The following is a 21,898-nucleotide window of genomic DNA, read 5'->3' as shown; positions in this document are numbered from 1 at the left end:
CTCTAGCATTTACACAGAATAGTATGAGAAATTTAAAAAAAATGTCCAGGGAGTGATTCTGTGGGTAAAAATGGCTTGTTAATGAGGGAGGTCAGAGGAGAATGGCCAGACTGATTCAAGCTGACAGGAAGGAGACAATAATTCAAATAACCACACATTACCATAGTGGTGTGCTGAAGAGCATCTCTGAAACCTTGAAGTGGGTGGGCTACAGCAGCAGAAGACCACACCAGCTACCACAGTAGAGTGGTCAGTGAGTGTATATGGTGAATAAAGTTGATCCTTGATCTTGATCTCATTTATTGCACTCCTTAAATTTGGGTCCATCAAAATCAACAGATCTGATGTCAGGGCACAAACAACCATGGGTGGATGTCAGAGCTTTAATGCTTTTGATTGTCTTTTATTCAATTTGAAGCTGCTATTTGATTAAGCAAATGATGGTGTAGTAATTTCTACGGTAGTTTTCCTATCATGCTGCCTGGAACTAACTTACTTACTGCCCATTACACCACTGGGAACATAGCCTTAAGATTCAGGGGAGTAGATTTAGGACAGAGAGGAGGAGGAACTGCTTTTCCCAGAGAGTGGTAACTGTGGAATTCTCTGCCCAATGAATCAGTGGAGGCTACCTCAGTAAATATATTTAAGACAAGGTTGGATAGATTTTTGCATAGTTGGGGAATTAAGGAATATGGGGAAAAGGCAGGTAAGTGGAGATGAGTGCATGGCCAGATCAGCCATGATCATATTGAATGGTGGAGCAGGCTTGACGGACCACATGGCCTACTCCAGCTCCTATTTCTTAACTTCTTATGCTTAGGGCAGCAATGAAGGTCCTCCATCACTGTCTATAAAGAAGGATTCTTCATTTCTGTTTCTATAACAATCATTTTTGATCAGTCAGGGTTGTTAGCCCTGAGGTGAACCCCCAGAACCTGGAGGACTGGTGGACCATTCTTTGGCCTCTACCTGTTTGGCATGGTTGACCCTACCAAGAGCCAAATCACAAGGTCCTGACCACAGACAACATAGCATGCAAGCTTCCAAGCCCTAAGACAAGGTTGTGGGCCTCCTGAAGGATGATACCTAGAAAGTATGGTGTAATTGTGATCTCAAAGCTGTCCTGCAGCATGCTGTGCACTTTAATGTCACCCCTTCCACAGTATGTATTATTGCAATTCATTTGTTCAGTGAAAGAAGTAATGTAAGCACCACTGTGAACTATTGCACGCTGGGCTGGAGTTTAGAAGAATGAGAGGGGATCTCATTGAAACCTATAGAATATTGAAAGCAGAGACATTTCCTACAGTAGGAGAGACGACAGCCAGAATGCACAGCCTCAGAATACGAGGGTGTCTCTTTAGAGCAGAGATGAGGAGGCATTTCTTTAGCTAAAGGGTGGTGAACCTGTGGAATTCACTGCCACAGACGGCTGTCACTGGGTATATTTAAGGTAGAGGTTGATAGGTTCTTGATTAGTAAGGATGTCAAAGATTACAAGGAGAAGGCAGGAGATTTGAGTTGAGAGGGATAATAAATCAGCCATGATCGAATGGCTATTAAAATTGATAGGTCAAATGGCCTAATTCTGCTCCTATATCTTACGGGCTACAAAATTTAGACTGCAACCAAATGTTGTAAAAGGCTCTTCTGAATAGTCTATGTGGCATCTGTCATCCAAGTTATGCTAGGACTTGATTATGGCCATTTTACTGAAATGTGATCACAGATGTTTACCAGAACTATTAATGTCATACAGCAGTTTATTCTATGTACACAAAGTTAAATAGATTCCATTGTGTTATCACATGGATTAGTAGGTCAGTTATATAATTATTTCCAAAAAACGTGTACCACAGTACCTTGTTTCCCATATCACAAGGGCATCTTGCCATTCAGGAAGGTGGGAATTGCCCTTGCATAAATTGATGATATAATGATAAACACAGTGTCTGGCCTTTGATTGAGTGTATTCATTGAATGCCCAACAATAACTTAAAGGCTAAATATTTGCTTTATTTGCCACATGTGCATTGAAACATCGAAACACAGCGATATGCATTGAAACACAGTCCGGGGATTGTGCTGGGGCCAGTCCACAGGAGTTGTCAGGTTTCTGGCACTAACGTAGTATACCCAGAACTTACCAACCCTAATCCCAACCCATTTGTGTTTAGAATGTGGAAGGAAACGGCAGAAACCTGAAGGAACACGTGATCACATGAAGAGCGTATACCTTGTTGTAGATAGTGGCGGGAATTGAACCCTGATTAGCTGACACTGTGAAGCAGTGCACTAACTACTGTGCTGCCCTTAAACTCGTCGACAGCTTTCCCTCTTAACTCTTTAAATTTCCATCAGAAATGGCAATCATCACAAAGAATTTCTTAATTTATAACAGGCTTTTCCATTGTGTCTGAGATATCCATCTCATCTATGCCTCTTGTTGATCATATCTCTGGTTCTGCAGAGCACAAGGCTTACATTTCCCTCAGTGAGACCGGAACTTAATTATGCAGTGGATGGAATTTGCAGTCTCATCTCTTTCAGTATTCAAGGTTGAAAGTAAATGTGTTATCAAAGTGCATGTATTTCACCATATACAATCCTGGGATTCACTTTCTTGCGGGCATACACAACAAATCCAAGAAACACAATAGAATCGATGAGAGACCGCAAACAACGGGATGAACAAACAATGTGCAAAAAGGCAACAGATTGTACACGTACAAAATAAATAAATAAATGTATCAACAACATGAGATGAAGAGTCCTTGAAAGTGAGTCCATTGGTTGTGGGAACAGTTCAGTGATGCAGTAAGTGAAGTTGAGTGAAGTTAACCCCTCTGGTTCAGGAGCCTGATAGTTGAAGGGTAATAACTATTCCTGAAATTGATGGCTTGTGTCCTGAGTCTCCTGTACCTTTTTCCTGATGGCAGCTGCAAGAAGAGAGAGAATGACCTGGGTGGTGAGAGGCCATGATGATGGATGCTGTCTTCCTGCGGCAACGCTTTCAGCCGATTGGAAACTCTGATATTAAACAGATGATCATCGAAATTCATTCTAAATAAACCCAAGCATTTATTACTGAACACACTCTTACTGGAATAAGCTAACAGCCTCTTGCATGAAATACATCAAAAGCCACCTTGAATGAGTTTGAAGAAATTTGGCATGTCAACAAATACACTCAAAAAACTTCTATAGTTGTACTGTGGAGAGCGTTCCGACAGGCTGCATCACTGTCTGGTATGGAGGGGCTACTGCACAGGACTGAAAAAAGCTGCAGAGAGTCATACATTTAGTTAGCTCCATCTAGGGTACTAGCCTACAAAGTAAATCCAAGTACCCAGGACATCTTCAGGGAGCGGTGTCTCAGAAAGGCAGCGTCCATTATTAAGGACCGCCAGCACTCAGGGCATGCCCTTTTCTCACTGTTACCATCAGGGAGGAGGTACAGAAGCCTGAAGGCACACACTCAGCGATTCAGGAACAGCTTCTTCCCCACTACCATCCGATTCCTAAATGGACTTTGAATCTTTGGACACTACCTCACTTTTTTTTAATATACAGTATTTCTGTTTTTGCACATTTTAAAAAATCTTTTCAATATACATAATTGATTTACTTGTTTATTTATTATTATTATTTTAATTTTATTTGTTATTTTTTTCTCTTTGCTAGATTATGTATTGCATTCAGCTGCTGCTGCTGCTGCTAAGTTAATAAATTTCACATCACATCCCAGTGGTAATAAACCTGATTCTGATTCTGTACACATTGTATCACAGATAATTATCAATTAATTCAAGGCTCCTAGATCAAGATTCATTTTGAAAAGTTATTACTACACAACACTCCTTGTAAAACTTCACAATTACAAAAAAAATTCACAGATTTAGGAAATGCTAAATTGAAAACTTATGAACAAAAATATATCATTGTAGCGGTGTGCTACATGCAGCGCTAAAATTACGACACGGAGTCGGTAACTGCAGTCGAAGGAAAAACTTTATTCGAAATCTTCAGCTTCACTTTTAAGCCTCCCTCAACCTGCCCCCCGTGGCACAGAGGCTCCAAAGCTCTGTGCTCACAAACCCCCGTAGGCTATCTAATTGTGAGCCGGTTCAGATGTGCCAGGAAATGGGTCGCCACATAACTCCCCCCAGAACCAGCAATACACCCCCCAATGTCCACAGTCTGGGCCGGAACCTGCTTGGGAGGTCGGCCTCTGCGCCGAGGTGCTGGAAACTCGGCCGGTTGCGCCAGGTCCACATGGGCCGGTTTGAGGCGGTCCACCGTGAAAACCTCCTCTCTCCCTCAACGTCCAGCACGAACGTGGACCCATTGTTCTGGAGCACCATAAACGGTCCCTCGTATGGCCGCTGCAGCGGTGGCTGATGCCCGCCCCTTCGTACAAACACAAACTTACAGTTCTGCAGGTCTTTGGGTACGCAGATCGGGTTCCGCCCGTGCTGTGAAGTGGGTATGGGGGCCAGGTTACCGAGCTTCTCGCGTAGTCTGCCCAGGACTGCTGCGGGATCTTCCTCTTGCCCCCTTGGGGCTGGTAGGAACTCCACCGAGACGACCAGGGGCGCGCCGTATACCAACTCGGCCGACGAGGCGTGCAGGTCGTCCTTGGGCGCCGTGCGGATGCCAAGTAGGACCCAGGGAAGCTTGTCCGCCCAGTTGGCTTCTCGCAGGCGGGCCATGAGGGCCGACTTCAGGTGACGGTGGAAACGCTCCACTAGCCCGTTCGACTGTGGGTGGTAGGCAGTTGTGTGGTGCAGCTGAGTCCCCAAAAGGCTGGCCATAGCTGACCAAAGGCTGGAGGTGAACTGGGCGCCTCTGTCAGAGGTAATGTGGGCCAGTACACCAAAGCGAATATCCAGGTGGTGATCAGGGCTCGGGCGCAAGATTCGGAGGTGGTGTCGGTGAATGGGACCGCCTCTGGCCATCTTGTGAACCGGTCCACGATAGTCAGGAGGTGCCGCGCGACACTGGCAGGGGGCCCACGATATCCACATGAATGTGGTTGAAACGCCGGTGGGCGGGATGGAACTGCTGCGGTGGGGCTTTGGTGTGCCGCTGCACCTTGGCCGTCTGGCAGTGCATGCACGTACTGGCCCATTCACTGACCTGTTTGCGGAGTCCATGCCAAACGAACCTGCTGGAAACCATCCGGACAGTCGTCCGGATGGAGGAATGCGCCAAGTTATGAATGGAGTCGAAAACACGGCGCCGGGCCCACGGGGAGGTCCTGGAGCTGCAAACCGGAGACTGCGGTTCTGTAACTCGGAATGTCCTCATCTGCCTGCTGCGCCTCTGCCAGTGCCTCAAAGTCTACCCCTTGGGAAAGGGCATGAACGGTAGGGCGAGAGAGCGCATCCGCCACGACATTGTCCTTACCCGAGACGTGCCGGACATCCGTTGTGTATTCAGAGATGTAGGACAGGTGGCATTGCTGGCGGGATGACCAGGGGTCGGATGCTTTCGTAAACGCAAAGGTAAGCGGTTTGTGGTCCGTGAACGCAGTGACGTGCCGACCTTCTAGGAAGTACCTGAAATGCCGGATTGCCAGGTAGAGCGCCAACAGTTCCCGGTCGAAAGCACTGTACTTGAGCTCGGGTGGCCGCAGGTGTTTGCTGAAAAACGCCAGGGGTTGCCAGCGACCTGCGATGAGCTGCTCCAGCACCCCACCGAATGCCGTGTTAGATGCGTCCACTGTGAGGGCGGTAGGGGCATCCATTCTGGGAAGTACTAGCATTGCGGCGTTCGCCAAAGCTTCCTTCGTTTGAACGAAAGCGGCGGCGGACTCCTCGTCCCAGGTAATGTTCTTGCTCGGACCCGACATCAGGGCGAACAGGGGGCGCATGATCCGGGCAGCTGAAGGGAGGAAGCGGCGGTAGAAATTGACCATACCTACGAATTCCTGAAGGCCTTTGATCGTGGTGGGTCGGGGGAAGCGGCGGACCGCATCTACCTTAGCGGGCAGAGGGGTTGCTCCGTCTTTAGTAATCCTGTGGCCCAGGAAGTCAATGGTATCGAGTCCGAACTGGCATTTGGCGGGGTTGATTGTAAGACCGTACTCACTCAGTCGGGTGCAGAGCTAACGGAGGTGGGACAGATGCTCCTGACGACTGCTGCTGGCTATGAGGACGTCGTCCAAATAGATGAATGCAAAGTCCAGGTCCCATCCCACCGCATCCATTAGCCGCTGGAACGTCTGTGCGGCATTCTTCAGGCCGAACGGCATGCGGAGGAACTCGAAAAGGCCAAACGGGGTGATGAGAGGCGTTTTGGGGACGTTGTCAGGATACATCGGGATTTGATGGTACCCTCGGACGAGGTCTACCTTGGAGAAGATCCGCGACCCGTGCAGGTTTGCTGCAAAGTCCTGAATGTGCGGCACAGGGTAGCGGTCCGGGGCTGTAGCCTCGTTCAGCCTGCGGTAGTCGCCGCACGGTCTCCAGCCTCCTGTCGCTTTGGGCACCATGTGCAGGGGGGAGGCCCATGGGCTGTCGGACCGCCGGATGATCCCCAATTCCTCCATCCTCTGGAACTCCTCCTTCGCCAGTCGGAGCTTGTCCGGGGGAAGCTGCCGAGCGCGGGCGTGGAGGGGTGGTCCCTGGGTCGTAATGTGGTGCTGTATGCCGTGTCGGGGCATGGCCGCTGTGAACTGCAGTGCCAGAACTGATGGGAAATCCGCCAGGACCCTGGTGAAGTCGTTGTCAGACAGCGTGATGGAGCCGAGATGAGGGGCTGGCAACTGGGCTGCACCCAGGGAAAACGTCTGAAAGGTCTCGGCGTGTACCAGTCTCTTCCTGGGCAGGTCGACCAGTAGGCTGTGAGCCCACAAAAAATCCACACCCAGAAGCGGTTGGGCTACGGCGGCCAGTGTAAAGTCCACGTGAACTGGCTGGAGCCGAACTGTAGCTGCACCTGACGGGTGCCCATAGGTCCTTACTGTGCTGCCGTTCACGGCCCTCGGGGGGGACCCGGTGCCCTGCTGCGGGTGTCGTAACTCGTCGGAGGTAAAACGCTGATCTCGGCCCCAGTATCGACCAAAAACCGGCGTCCCGACCTTCTATCCCACACATACAGGAGGCTATCCCGATGGCCAGCCGCCGTAGCCATCAGCGGCGGCTGGCCCTGGCGTTTCCCAGGAACTTGCAGGGCGGGCGACAATGGCAGGCTTCTGCGCCCCACCGCTGGTGGTAGAAGCACCAGTGTTCATTGGGCCGGGGGTTGGCGGGCTCTGTGGCCGGGCCTGGACTGGTTTGCTGCTGGGAGTGTGGCTGGGAGATCTGTGCGATGGACGCCCCGCTCACCTTTTTGGCGTTCCACAGCAAGTCCGCCCGGGCTGCCACCTTCCGGGGGTCACTGAAATCCGCGTCGGACAGCAGCAGGCATATGTCCTCGGGCAGCTGCTCCAGGAATGCCTGCTCAAACATGAGGGAGGGCTTGTGTCCTCCGGCCAGAGACAACATCTCATTCATTAAAGCCGATGGAGGTCTGTCTCCCAAGCCATCCAGGTGCAGTAAACGGGCAGCCCGCTCGCGCCGTGAGAGTCCGAAAGTCCTGAGGAGCAGGGCTTTGAATTCCGTGTACTTGCCGTCTGCCGGGGGCGACTGTACAAACTCCGCGACCTGGCCCGCTGTGTCCTGGTCGAGGGAGCTCACCACATAGTAGTAGCGGGTGTCTTCTGAGGTGATCTGGCGAACGTGGAATTGGGCTTCGGCTTGCTGGAACCATAGGTTCGGTCGCTGTGTCCAGAAACCCGGCAGTTTCAACGAAACTGCATGAACAGAGGCGGCATCAGTCATTTCTGGTCCAAAAATCGTTTGGACCGTCGGGGTCACCAATTGCAGCGGTGTGCTACATGCAGCGCTAAAATTACGACACGGAGTCGGTAACTGCAGTCGAAGGAAAAACTTTATTCGAAATCTTCAGCCTCACTTTTAAGCCTCCCTCAACCTGCCCCCCGTGGCGCAGAGGCTCCAAAGCTCTGTGCTCGCAAACCCCCGTAGGCTATCTAATTGTGAGCCGGTTCGGATGTGCCAGGAAATGGGTCGCCACATCATCTTGTTTTTTTAACAATTATTTCCCAGTTGTGTTTGCAATGAATGTTATGTACTGTTGCAATCTATTCCTTCAAGATCAATCGGTATTTGGAATTGCATTCATTAATTTAGTGAAGGTTAATTTGTTTGCAGAAAATGTATAGGTTGTACTAGATGAAAGGACAGAACATTGACAGTGTTAATTGTAGAAATTGGGCTGAATGGTTTTAACCATTTCAATCTCTCTTGTGTGTAAATAGAGCTGAGGTTGGTACTAGAGTGAGAATTCAGAAGGAAAATAGCTGAATTTATCTAAAATAAAAACAGGAAATGCTGGAATTGCTCAGCTCAGATAGCATGTATGGTGTTTCAGACTGATGATTTTTGGTGGAGTTAATGGGAATTTTGGGGAAAATAAAATGTAATCAGTGCAAATGGAGGATTGATGGCTGGTGATGGGTTGTATGACTTGGTGGTGGGGAACGTTCATCAGAATTGGGAAATGTTAGAAATGAAACAATGTTTGAATTGCATGAAAAGCATGAAAATAACGGGAAGGTCTGCTACTGAATGGAGATCAGGAAATGGCCATTGTTGCAGGTGTGGTGCTGACTGAAGGAAAGTGGTAAATGCTGGACATTTAACAAAGGAGAACCCGAGACAACACCTGAAGTTAGCAGGAGAGAACAGAGAACAAAACAATATGAGGTAGAAGACTTGAATGGCTGATTATATGACAGGTGAAGTCTTTGTTGAACCTTTGAGAGCTGAAGGCTCTGTCACTGCCCCTCTCTGTGTTTTAATTGGACAAAGGATGAACCTCATGTTTTTCCTTGCACCATCAGGCATTGAATCTTTGTACCACTCAGTTCTCTTCCTGTTGCTCTGCCGATTTTTGGGAAATTTCTGGTCGCTAAACTACAGTACACCAAGATGACAACAAAAATAAAGAGCTCCATTTTTTAATCTAACTGGGCAACTGCATGGTCATCTCTATCCACCTTACAATAGTTACCAGAGTGGTGCAGCTACCGACCCGTAGACCTAGTGGATCCAGCTTCAACTCAAGGAGAAGCTTCAACTCATGCAAATTCCATACAGACAGCACTGATGCTCAGGATTGAAACACAGAAACATAGAAAACCTGCAGCACAATACAGGCCCTCAGCCCTCAAAGTTGTGCCGAACATGTCCCAACCTTAGAAATTACTAGGCTTACCCATAGCCCTCTATTTTTCTAAGCTCCATGGACCTATCAAAAAGACTCTTAAAAGACCCTATCGTAAACGCCTCCACCACCATTGCCGGCAGCCCATTCCACGCACTCACCTCTCTCTGAGTAAAAAATTTACCCCTGACACCTCCTCTGTACCTACTCCCCAGCACCTTGAACCTGTGCCCTCTTGTGGCAACCATTTCAGCCATCGGAAAAAGCCTCTGACCATCTAAGCAATCAATGCCTCTCATCACTGAACCGGGGTCACTGGAGGTGTGCAGCAGCAGCAGCTTTGCCAGCTGTACCACTGTACAATGCCTTGCTTATTTGTTTGCTGGATGTGGAAGTTGCTGACAATATCAGCATTCATTGACCCTGAGCTGAAATGGGAGCTTAGAATGAACCTGGAGTTACATTCAGTCCAAACCAGATAAGATCAGCCATCTTCCTTGCTGGAAAGAGTTTAGTGAATCAATTGGGCTTCACAAGTAAAAAAAAAACACCATAGTGTCATCCTTACCATCAATTATTTTTTTTGGAGTTCAAAATTTATTTCCTTCTTAGAATTTAAATTCCTCAGCTAACAAGTTAAGATTCAACTTCATGTCTCAGAATCAATGGTTTCTACTCTGACTTCAAGAGTTAACCACTCCACTGAGGTTCTGATGTCTTTTGTAAGATAAATGGGTTTGAATTACTTGGCAGAGCAGTTTGTAATAGGAACAAAACTGAGTAGAGAATTAACTAGCATAAAATTTTGTCTTTACCCTCATAGAGAATCAGAATAATTCGGATGAAGTTCTCCAAAGGGATGCAGAAAATACATAAAAACCTGTAGCTAGAATGCCTAAGATTTGCACAGTACTATACATGCTCTAGGAGTAATTTAGCACATTGAAAGAAGGTGAACTACCTGTAATGGCTAAAGTATAATCAGATTCTTGTTTACTAATGCTGTACTGTAAGATGCTTCAAGGGATGCAGTCCTGGTCTCTGATGGAAAGTGCAGTCACAGCTTCACTGTAAAAAATAACTTGCACCTGTTCTTGGTGAGAGATGGCTGGCAGTGACTGCTCCACTCTGAGATGCAGAGGAGATGGAGATGGAAGAGCCATCATGTTTCTTGTCAAAGGCTCAGCAATGGAGCCACCCCATGTACTCTGGAGTTGGTACTGTCAAGGCATGCTGCTAATGTTAAATCGCCTGGCCCCCTTAGGTTCCTGTACCAGCTGTCCAGTGTAAGATGACCATTTTCCACCTCCACCACTAGATTCAGGAATAGTTACTACCCTACAACCGTCAGGCTCATGAACTGATGTGGATAACTTCACTTAACACAACTCTGAATTGTTCCCACACCATTTGATACTGAACTGAGAGACTCACTTTCAAAGACTGTACAACTCACGTTCTCAGTATTATTTATTGATTTTTATTTGCATAGTTTGTCTTATTCTACACACTGGTTGCTCGTCAGTCTTTGTGTGTAGTTTCTCAATGATTCTATTATATTTCTGTGCTTCCCTGTGAATGGCTGCAAGAAAATAAATCTCAAGGTAACAGATACATACTTCGATAATAAATTTAATTTGAGTTTTGAACTTTGAGAAAAGAGAGAACTTTAGAACAAGTCATAAAAAGAATCTTACATATGTTGATGTTGAGACTTGGCTTTTACTGACTTGGTAGATTGGTTCCCTTTCAGTTCTTGCACAAGCGTTGAGTCTGGTGAACCCTGAATCTCTTTGGTGCACTGGATCTGCACTGACCATCAACCACCCACTTACACTAATCCTACACTAGTCCCACCTTATACTCCTCGTATTCCTCTTAATTCAATACTTCACTTGAGAACAGATGGGGCTGCCATTAACTAAGCCTTGAATTCAGAAGACGAGTCAGGGATGGAGCTGTTACAAGTGAGCTCATGATCTGATACAGCTCAGAAGCAGGCTGCCTGGCCCACCATTTCATTTTCCTTACGTGGTTATAAAAAAGAGACTATTTGGCCCTTCAACTCTGCACTAGCTCGCTATTTTTACCCATTTTCTCAGCTTTCTCGTCACTGCCCCCAGATTAAATCACCCACCACCACACTACAGAGGCCAATTCACCTACCAACCTTTGGGATGTGGGAGGACACCAGAGTCTCATGTATAAACTCCACACTGACAGCAGCCAAGGTTAGGACTGATCCTGGATCTAGGGATCTCAGTCCTGTTTGTGTGCTGACAGAAGCTGGTCCTTCCTCCTTCGAGAAGCTGAGAAAACCTGAGGAAAGTCACTCTGGATCTGTCTGAGAAAACTGTCATTTTTGGAGCATCTTTGCAGATTCAAACCCACAATAAATATAAATACAAAAAGAATCCTATAAAACCATTAGTACAAGCTGATTATATATATGTAAAGTGACACCAAATGATATGGATGTAGTGGTGTTGACGTGGGTTAGTGGGTAGAGGTGTTGTTCAACGTGATGGCTTGGGGGAAGAATATTCTATTTTCGAGTGAGGCGGCCTGGCTTGGATGCTCTGTAGCCTGTTCCCTGATGGGAGTGGGACAAACAGTCCATAAGCAGGTGGGTGGGATCCTTTATGATATCGCTGGCCTTTTTCCGGAGTCTTTCTGTACGTCCGTATGTCCTTGATGGCAGCATTTAATGATTGGGATCATTTAATTGAGAAAGATATACCGTGGAGAGCATTCTAACAGGCTGCATCACTGTCTGGTATGGAGGGGCTACTGCACAGGACCGAAAGAAGCTGCAGAGGGTTGTTAACCTAGTCAGCTCCATCTTGGGCACTAGCCTACAAAGTACCAAGGACATCTTTAGGGAGCGGTGTCTGAGAAAGGCAGCGTCTATTATTAAGGATCTCCAGCACTCAGGACATGCCCTTTTCTCACTGTACAGAAGCCTGAAGGCACACACTCAGCAATTCAGGAACAGCTTCTTCCCCTCTGCCATCTGATTCCTAAATGGACATTGAAGCTTTGTTCACTACCTCACTTATTTTAATATACAGTATTTCTGTTTTTGTACATTCTTTTAAATCTATTCAATATATGTAATTGATTTACTTGTTTATTTATTATTATGTTTTATTTATTATTTTTGCTCTCTCTGCTAGATTATGTATTGCATTGAACTGCTGCTGCTAAGTTAACAAATTTCATGTCATGTGACATGCTGGTGATAATAAACCTGATTCTGATTAGGAAAGAAATATGGTCTCAATTCTATTTGTTGGGGAGAAGAACAAATGAAATCAATTGGCTTGTATTTATTTGTGGTTTATTCCAGTATCTGTCAAATCCCAGCCACAGTTGCCTTGAGTTTCCCCAAAACTGCTGAGATAAATTACATTTGGATCCAACAGTCACAACTTTTAATTAACAGAATTCGCACATGGCTAGCAATGGGACAAATCATTCTGTGAAATATGGTGGCTTTGGCAGTCATACAGGTACTCAGCAAGCTCAGTGTTACGGTTGCCATGGAGAGCTCCTGATTGAAAGGTACAGCCTGGGTTCTTGAACCTTGTCTGCACTATAATTAGAGAGCTCTCCTTTTGTTAAGCTTCTCAGAGTCATTAGAAAATGAGAAATCAGTCCCTAGTGCTCATAGTTCGGAGAATGCTACATCATTTATATCAGGCCTTGGTTGTACACTTGGGGATCTTGACCATACATTGAGCTAACTTGTTCCCTCGCCACTCTGCATCCCAGGAGTTGAGAAACCATCGGCACGGTATTAAAATGCTGTTCCTATTAATTGGTCAGTCAGTTAATCTGCCTTCAGGATAAAGTCATTGAAGCTATATATCAAGGGGAGATACATCAGCTTGCAAATCGTAAGATTTAAATGTCAAAGTCTTGTTATCTAATACAGCGTGACTTGACTGCATTTGCCTCCTTGCATCTCTACCACTCCCTTTGCTTTAGATGCTGCTTAAAATTTTATTTATTTTTACTTTTGGTTGGGTTGAGTTGTTCTCCAGTCTTGGCCATTTACTTGCAAACATTTCGTCACCATACGAGGAGACATTGTCAGTGCGCTGTTGGTTGTGTTGTGTCCTCCAAATGCTTCACACAGTTGAGTTTCTGTAATGATGACCAATCAGCTAATTGATAAGTATATAAAGGCCAAGTATTCAGCAATTAACAGTGCAGTGAAGATATCTTCTTGTATGGTGACGAAAATAGCCAAGATTGCAGAACATCTCAACCCGACCATCAACCGCCTGTGCTACACATTTTCCGAATTATTTTACTTTTATTTATTTAGAGATACAGGATGGTTTCCAAAGAGCCCGCAAGACCCATGCTTAACCCATTTGCTTTTGGAATGTGGGAGGAAAGCAGAATACCTGGAACAAGCCCAAGCAATCACAAAGAGAACATACAAATTCCTTACAGGCAGCGGCAGGAATTGAACCCAGATTGCTGGCGCTGTAAACTGTTACACTAACCACTACACCACCATGCAACCCCAATTTATGGCTATGACCAAGCTTTGAACCAGCCATCCTGATACCTCCTTAACGTTAGAAATGTATTTGTTAATCGGTATTATTTATTCATTGTTAGGGTACTGTATCACTGGCAAGGTCAGTCATTATTGCCTGTCCCTTGTTGTGCTGGAGTAGGTGGTGTACCCCTTTCTTGAACTGCAGCAGTCTTTCTGATGAAAGTACATCTCCAGTGTTCCTGACGTGGAGTTTCAGGATTTTGATCAGTCAACAGTGAAAGATCAGCAATATGATTTTTTTTTAAGATTTAAAGATTAGCTTTAGTTGTCACGTGTACATTGAAACATAATGAAATGCATCATTTGTGTCAAATGAAATCGAGGATTGTGATGGGCAAGTGTTGCCATGCTTCCGGTGCCAACACAGCGTGCCCATTCCGCGCTATCCCTAACCACAGGTCTTTGGAACGTGGGAGGGAACCAGAGCACATGATGGAAACCCATGCAGCCATGTGGATAACATATAAAGTCCTCACCAACAGCGGTCGGAATCAAACCCTGATCTCATAGCTGGTGCAGTCAAGTTTTGTAGTAGTTGTTATGTTACTATGCCATTCAAGTCTAATACGATCCTGTTTCCAGGGCAGGATTGTGCGAGACTTGGAGCATAAACTACAAGTTGTGTTGTTGCCAAATGCATGCTAGTGTATTTGGGAAGCTGGTGTCAGACTAAGCAAGTAACTACAGTGAGTATTATAGATAATAAGTACTGCAGTTACTGTGTGCCAGTGGTCGAGGGCATGCTCCCCATCCAGGTTTTGACTGTCCTTACCCTGAAACACGATTTCTGTCCTGAATGGCTTGCCTCTAGTTTCATGTTTATGTCCAGTATTCTTCATTTTCAAACTATTGAACTAAAACAGTTAGGTTTAGGTTTCAAAATGCTTTAGTGAAAGTCAGTGGAGCAGGAAGAGGTGTGGGTCCCTTCTTCCTTCCCAGTATGTTTGCGTGCGTTTTACCTGTTCCTTCAAGTTCAAGTTTATTATCATTTAAAATGTACAGATGTATACTCCCAGACAAAACAATGTTTCTCCGTACCAAGGTGCACAACCCAGTACATATACAGTTTTGTGCAAAAGTCTTAGGCACCCTGGATTTTTTACATGGTTTCAGATGGTCTGGTCTCCACTGAGCCCTGATCTCAATATCATCAACACTGTCTGGGATTACCTAGAGAGGCAGAAACAAGGCAGCCAAAGTCTGCAGAAGAACTGTGGCGAGTTCTCCAAGAACAATCTATCAGCTGATTTTGTTTTTATAAAACTGCACAACAGTATACCTAAGAGAATTAATGCAGTTTTAAAGGCAAAGGGTGGTCACACCAATTATTGGTTTGATTTAGTTTGCTACTGTTTAACGCTCTTCATTGCATTTTTTTAATGTTTAGAAACTTTTCATCATCTTGGAAAGCATCTTCACTTTACGGTATTTTTTATATGTGCCTAAGACTTCTGCATTATAGTGCAACTCACACACAACATATAAAGTAACATTACATTACTACAAATAAATTAACAAACAAGAAAATAGATTGCAGAAGAGTGACATTTAGCATAAAGTGTATTTACAGCAGTAGTCAAAAAGTAACCAGTATAACGCTACTGGCACTTCATACGTGATGAGACCTGGGCAGTGGCAGGGAGTTCAGTAGTCTCATGGCCTAGGCGAAGAAGCTGTTTACCATCCCAATGGTTCTTGCCCTAATACCTCCTGCCTGATGGTGGGGGGGTTGTCAAAGAGATTGTGGGATGGATGGGAGGGATCACTGACAATGCTAAAGGCTTTGTGTATGCAAAGGCAGTTGAACTTAAACATTCTGAATAACTTCATGTATGCCTTGTGTTTGATGGATACATGGTGGAGACCTTCTTGTCAGTGGCTAACAGAGGAAGGTTGTCAGAGTATTAATATGTTACAGAGTCATAGAATCATACTGAATGGAAACCGGCCCTTCAGCCCACCACACCAATGGCAGCCATCAACTACCAGTCTAACTTGTAATTTATAGTGGGGATCCATTGAATCTGGAAAGAGCATGCTTTTGTCTGTCTACTGCCATACATTTCGATACAATCTGCAGGGAAAAAAAGAAATGAATTTACATTAATGTAGCACCTTTTACAATCTTGGTGCATCCCAAATTCTTTGCAGCCAATGGAATTTGTACAGTAGGTATTTTTTTACACAGCAAAATCGCACAATGTGGTAAATAATGGGATGGGGCAGCAGTGAGGTTTACTTTCTTGTACATTGTGAGAGGCAAGTGTTGACTTAATCCCTTTCTCTTCTTTTCATACCAGTGCTCCTTTCTGCCAAAATTCTCCATTTACATTGAGACCAAATACGAGAACAACAATGGATGCAATGATAACGTGAGTCCTTGCACAGATCCCTGGGTTAAACCATACTGGAGCCATATGGATATACTCTCAGTTTGTGTGTACTAGTCCTGCTCAGCCAGCATACATTGTGATTGTGTTCTGTAAAATTGCAGGGTCCCTGAGTTTAAGAGGACAAAGGCTTTGCTCTCTGGGCCTCATATGTAGCTGGGTCTCCTGGGCCAGTTGCACTTTCTGGCTCCAAGGAAAACAAGGAATTCTGCCTTAGCCATATTTGCTGGACTTCACTCAGAGACAGCCTGACTGGAATAGAGCACTGGCGGATACTGATTGTCTGCCCCTTCCAGGGCAGTGGGGGAGGGATGCTGGCAGAGGAGGGTGGGGAGAAGATTAAGGTGTTGCAACCTCCTTGGTTACTCAGTTCCAAAAACGTCAGATCTTGAGGCCACTGATGTGAAAGCAGTTGAGCTACTCAAGATCTTGCCTCCTGCAGAGTGCACCCCACCCCTATCTACCATCTTCCCTAGGCCCCCTCTCCATTAGTTTACCAACCCATCCCTTCCCCTTACTCTCCTGTCTACTGCAGTTCAGAGCTAGATACTGCTTGCAATTTACTTTAGCTGGATAACCAACCAGTCACCACAGAAAAGGGTGTCACAACCTCTCACGGTGACTCCACTCGTCTCTGCAGCTAGGAACACTCCTGACTGAGGGCAATAACCCATCTTTTACTTACCATAGAACTTAAGTCACGGAATGGTAACAGCATATAAGAAGGCTATACCAGAACAGTTCACTCCCTTACCCTCTTCTCAACACCCTGCATTTTTTGTTCCTTTCAAATACTTAATAGGTTCCCTCCTGAAGACCATAAGCTTAGGAGCAGAATTTAGCCATTCAGCCCATCAAGTCTGTGCTGCCATTCCATCATGGCTGATTTATTATTCCTCTCAACCCCATTTTACTGCCTTCCCCCTGTAACCTTTGACGTCCTTACTCATCAAGAAGATATCAACCTCTGCTTTAACTATACTCAATGACTTGGCCTCCACAGCCATATGTGGCAATGAATTTCACAGATTCAACACCCTCTGGCTAATGAAATTCCTCTTAAAGGAACATCCTTGTATTCTGAGGCTGTTCCCTTTGTTCTTAGACTCCCCTACTGTAGGAAACATCCTCCCCACATCCACTCTATCTAGAACTCCCAATATTCAATAACCCCCCCCCCCCCCCCACCACCCACTCCTCTAATCTCCAGCAAGTACAGATCCAGAGCCATCGAACGCACCTCATTCCCAGGATCGATCTCATGAACCTCCTCTGGAGCCTCTCCAATGCCAGCACCTCCTTTCTTAGATAAGGGGCTCAAAACTGCTCACAGTACTCAAAGTGCTGTTTGAAGAATGCCTCAAAAAGCCCAGCTACATTATAATGCGACATTTGATTCTGCCTCTTCACCTACCCTGCAGCTGTGCATTCCATACCAGGACCATTTGCTGAAGAAAAACTGGTTTTCCTCACATCACTTTTGGTTCTTTTACCAATCATCTTCATCTATGCCGTCTGCATCTAATCCCAGCTTCTCTGTCTAACTCCATCATAGTTTTTTAAATACCCTTCCCAATTTTGACTGGATTCAGCCGAGAGTAACTCTGCCCTGTTTGTAGGTTTCTGGTGATCACATTGGTAACAAACCAGTTAATAATATACTATTTCCAGCCAGTGAAATAGTTAACAATATACTATTTCCAGCCATCAAAACTTATTAATGGCTTTGCATTGGGTTGAAAAAGATCAGAGATGCCTTTGTGTACACTGGGAGGGTCCAATATTCATGGAAGCTCATCCGAGAACAGGTTTTAGAATGGTGTGTTGGGGCCGTGGTGAGCCTGTCTGTTCAGTCCCTCACTCCTTCTCCTCTCATCTCTGCAGATTTTTGACTCTGACAAAAACCACATGGATCACGAGGTGTGCTTTCTAGACATTGCCTACGATGAAATCCCAGACCGTTACTACAAGAGTTCAGAGGTGAGTCCCTCCACCTGTTTGCTGGGCGGAGACAGAGGCACAGTCAGGGCAGTTTTTCCATCCTGCCTGTGTTACATGGCAATGCAGACATTAACAAAAAAAATCATTCAATTGGAGGCCACTTTATTAGGTACCAATAAAGTGGCCACTGAGTGTATGTTCACGGTCTTCTGCTGCTGCGGTCTATCCACTTCAAGGTTTGACATGTTGTACATTCTGAGAACTGTCGCTGTAAGAATAGATGGAGAAGTGAGTCTGTTTACGAAAATCAAGAGCAGTGTTAGACAAGGGTGTGTTTTCTCCCCTGATTTGTTTAATGTGTACAGTGAAACAATATTACAAAAAAATTAGAGACATCTTGGGGATCAAAGTTGGCAGTGAAAACATCAATAATTTCAGATTTGTGGATGACACTGTGTTAATTACAAGTACAGAGGAAGAACTACAAAACTTAATTGATATAGTTGTTGAAAAAAGTGCAAAAATGGGTCTATCTATCAATTTCAGAAAGACAGAATGTATGGTGATATCCAGAAAGAAGAAGAATCCTATCTGCAGGCTGAGAATAAACGGGGAAGACATAAAACAAGTACAGAGTTTTTGCTATTTAGGAAGCTGGGTGACATCAGATGGCAGGGGCGACGCGGACATCAAAAGAAGAATAGGGATAGCAAAAGATACCTTTACGAGAATGAAGAGTACACTGACCAACACTAAACTAGGCATGACAACCCGCCTCAGAGTACTGAAAAGTTATGTTTATCCAGTTACGTTATATGGTTTAGAATGTTGGACAATATCTAGTAACATGAGGAAACAAATTGAAGCAGCAGAGATGTGGTTTTTGAGGAGGATGCAAAGAATATCATGGATGAAAGGAATATCTAACAAGGATGTCATGAACAGAGCAAGCACAAAAAGAGAAATAATGTATGAGATCATGAAAAGGCAACGTAACTTCATTGGACATGTGATTAGGAAAGAGGAGTTAGAATGCACAGTAATTATGGGAAAGATTGAAGGGAAGAAAGCAAGCGGAAGGCAAAGACAAATGATGATGGAGACAGCAGCCAGAGAACTGGAAATGAATACCAATGATTTGATCCACTTGACCCGAAACAGGAGTGTGTGGGCCATGGCAGTCAAAGCTCAAACTGGGCATAGTACCTGATGACGATGATGAAGATGACGACATTCTGAGAATCTCTTCTGCACACTCCTGTTGTATTGTTTGGTTATTTGAGTCACTGTTACCTTGCTGTCAGTTTGAAACAGTGATCTCTCTGACCGGTCTCATTAACAAGCCGTGTTAACAGAACTGCTGCTCACTGGGCTGATTTTTGCTTTTCGCACCATTCTTAGTAAACTCTAGGGACTGTTGTGTGTGAAAATCTCAGATACTCAAACCACTCCATCTGGCAGCAACGATCATTCCATGTTCAAAGTCACTTAGATCACATTTCTTCCCCATTCTGATGTTTGGTCTGAACAACAACTGGGCCCCTTGACCACGTCTGCATGCTTTTATGCATTGGGTTCTCTGAACACACGATACGATGAACCTCGAAGTGAATGGGCTACAGCAGCAGAAGTCCACAAACGTACAGAAATACAGTCTTTTCCCACTTTATTAGATACAGGAGGTACCTAATTAAGTAGCCACTGAACGTATAATGTACTTTGAACCTGATGATGTATGCATGTGGCTTGTTCTTTAACTGGACCTGTTTTAACCTGTCACCGAATATCTTGTACACACAGGATCTCAGGTATTTTGCTTCAGTGAAGACAGGCCGAGGCCCTTTGAAGGAGGGTTGGAGGGATGAACCCTCAACCATCATGTGCTCATATAAACTCGTTACTGTCAAATTTGAAGTCTGGGGTCTTCAAACAAGAGTGGAACAGTTCGTGCAGAAGGTGAGTGCTGTTAAGAGAGAGTGTATTGGTATTAGTTTATTATTCTCACATGAGCCAAGGTATAGAGGTGACAAGAGGGTGAGGCATGGATTAATAAGAGCATTGGCATAAGAATGGGTAGGCAACGGAGGCATATGGATGCTGTGTAGACAGAAGGTATTAGTTAGGCGGTTTATCATGGGCCAAAGCGTCTGTTCTTGTTCTGTACTTTTCTACATGCTGAATATTTTAAGTGGAGGTGGATAGATTGAGGGGAGGTGGATAGATTGAGGGGATGTGGATAGATTGAGGGGATGTGGATAGATTGAGGGGAGGTGGATAGATTGAGGGGAGGTGGATAGATTGAGGGGAGGTGGATAGATTGAGGGGATGTGGATAGATTGAGGGCAGGTGGATAGATTGAGGGGATGTGGATAGATTGAGCTGATGTGGATAGATTGAGGGGAGGTGAATAGATTGAGGGGATGTGGATAGATTGAGGGGAGGTGGATAGATTGAGGGGATGTGGATAGATTGAGTGGAGGTGGATAGTGAGGGCAGGTAGATAGATTGAGGGCAGGTGGATAGATTGAGGGGATGTGGATAGATTGAGGGCAGGTGGATAGATTGAGGGCAGGTGAATAGATTGAGGGGATGTGGATAGATTGAGGGGAGGTGGATAGATTGAGGGGATGTGGATAGATTGAGGGGAGGTGGATAGATTGAGGGGATGTGGATAGATTGAGGGCAGGTGGATAGATTGAGGGGATGTGGATAGATCCAGGGGATATGATAGATTGAGGGGATGTGGATAGATTGAGGGGAGGTGGATAGATTGAGGGCAGGTAGATAGATTGAGGGCAGGTGGATAGATTGAGGGGATGTGGATAGATTGAGGGCAGGTGGATAGATTGAGGGGATGTGGATAGATTGAGGGGAGGTGGATAGATTGAGGGGATGTGGATAGGTTGAGGGGAGGTGGATAGATTGAGGGGAGGTGGATAGATTGAGGGGGGGTGGATTGAGGGGGGGTGGATAGATTGAGGGGAGGTGGATAGATTGAGGGGAGGTGGATAGATTGAGGGGGGGTGGATAGATTGAGGGGGGGTGGATTGAGGGGGGGTGGATAGATTGAGGGGAGGTGGATAGATGGAGGGGAGGTGGATAGATCGAGGGGGGGTGGATAGATCGAGGGGAGGTGGATTGAGGGGAGGTGGATAGATTGAGGGGAGGTGGATAGATTGAGGGGGGGTGGATAGATTGAGGGGGGGTGGATAGATTGAGGGGGAGGTGGATAGATTGAGGGGAGGTGGATAGATTGAGGGGGGGTGGATAGATTGAGGGGAGGTGGATAGATTGAGGGGAGGTGGATTGATTGAGGGGAGGTGGATAGATTGAGGGGGGGTGGATAGATTGAGGGGGGGTGGATAGATTGAGGGGAGGTGGATAGATTGAGGGGGGGTGGATAGATTGAGGGGGGGTGGATAGATTGAGGGGAGGTGGATAGATTGAGGGGAGGTGGATAGATTGAGGGGAGGTGGATAGATTGAGGGGAGGTGGATAGATTGAGGGGAGGTGGATAGATTGAGGGGAGGTGGATAGATTGAGGGGGGTGGATTGAGGGGGGGTGGATAGATTGAGGGGAGGTGGATAGATTGAGGGGAGGTGGATAGATTGAGGGGAGGTGGATAGATTGAGGGGAGGTGGATAGATTGAGGGGGGGTGGATAGATTGAGGGGGTGGATAGATTGAGGGGAGGTGGATAGATTGAGGGGGGGTGGATAGATTGAGGGGAGGTGGATAGATTGAGGGGGGGTGGATA

The 21,898-nt window shown here is 45.8% G+C and overlaps 1 protein-coding gene across 1 annotated transcript in view; it reads left to right on the top strand.

The window, feature by feature from the left end:
- Nucleotides 1–21,898, top strand: part of LOC132399127 (cytoplasmic phosphatidylinositol transfer protein 1-like) — a 236,514-nt gene that overhangs the window by 163,117 nt on the left and 51,499 nt on the right. The window contains exons 6-8 of the mRNA XM_059979139.1: nucleotides 16,111–16,182; nucleotides 18,085–18,180; nucleotides 19,942–20,097. Coding sequence (XP_059835122.1) covers nucleotides 16,111–16,182; nucleotides 18,085–18,180; nucleotides 19,942–20,097 — 324 coding nt within the window. The remainder of the gene's footprint in view (nucleotides 1–16,110; nucleotides 16,183–18,084; nucleotides 18,181–19,941; nucleotides 20,098–21,898) is intronic.

The sequence above is a fragment of the Hypanus sabinus genome, chromosome 9 (assembly GCF_030144855.1).
Source record: "Hypanus sabinus isolate sHypSab1 chromosome 9, sHypSab1.hap1, whole genome shotgun sequence".
In the NCBI taxonomy this organism is placed as follows: Eukaryota; Metazoa; Chordata; class Chondrichthyes; order Myliobatiformes; family Dasyatidae; genus Hypanus; species Hypanus sabinus.
The sequence above is the reverse complement of the archived record's forward strand: the minus strand, read 5'-3'. Positions and strand labels throughout refer to the sequence as shown.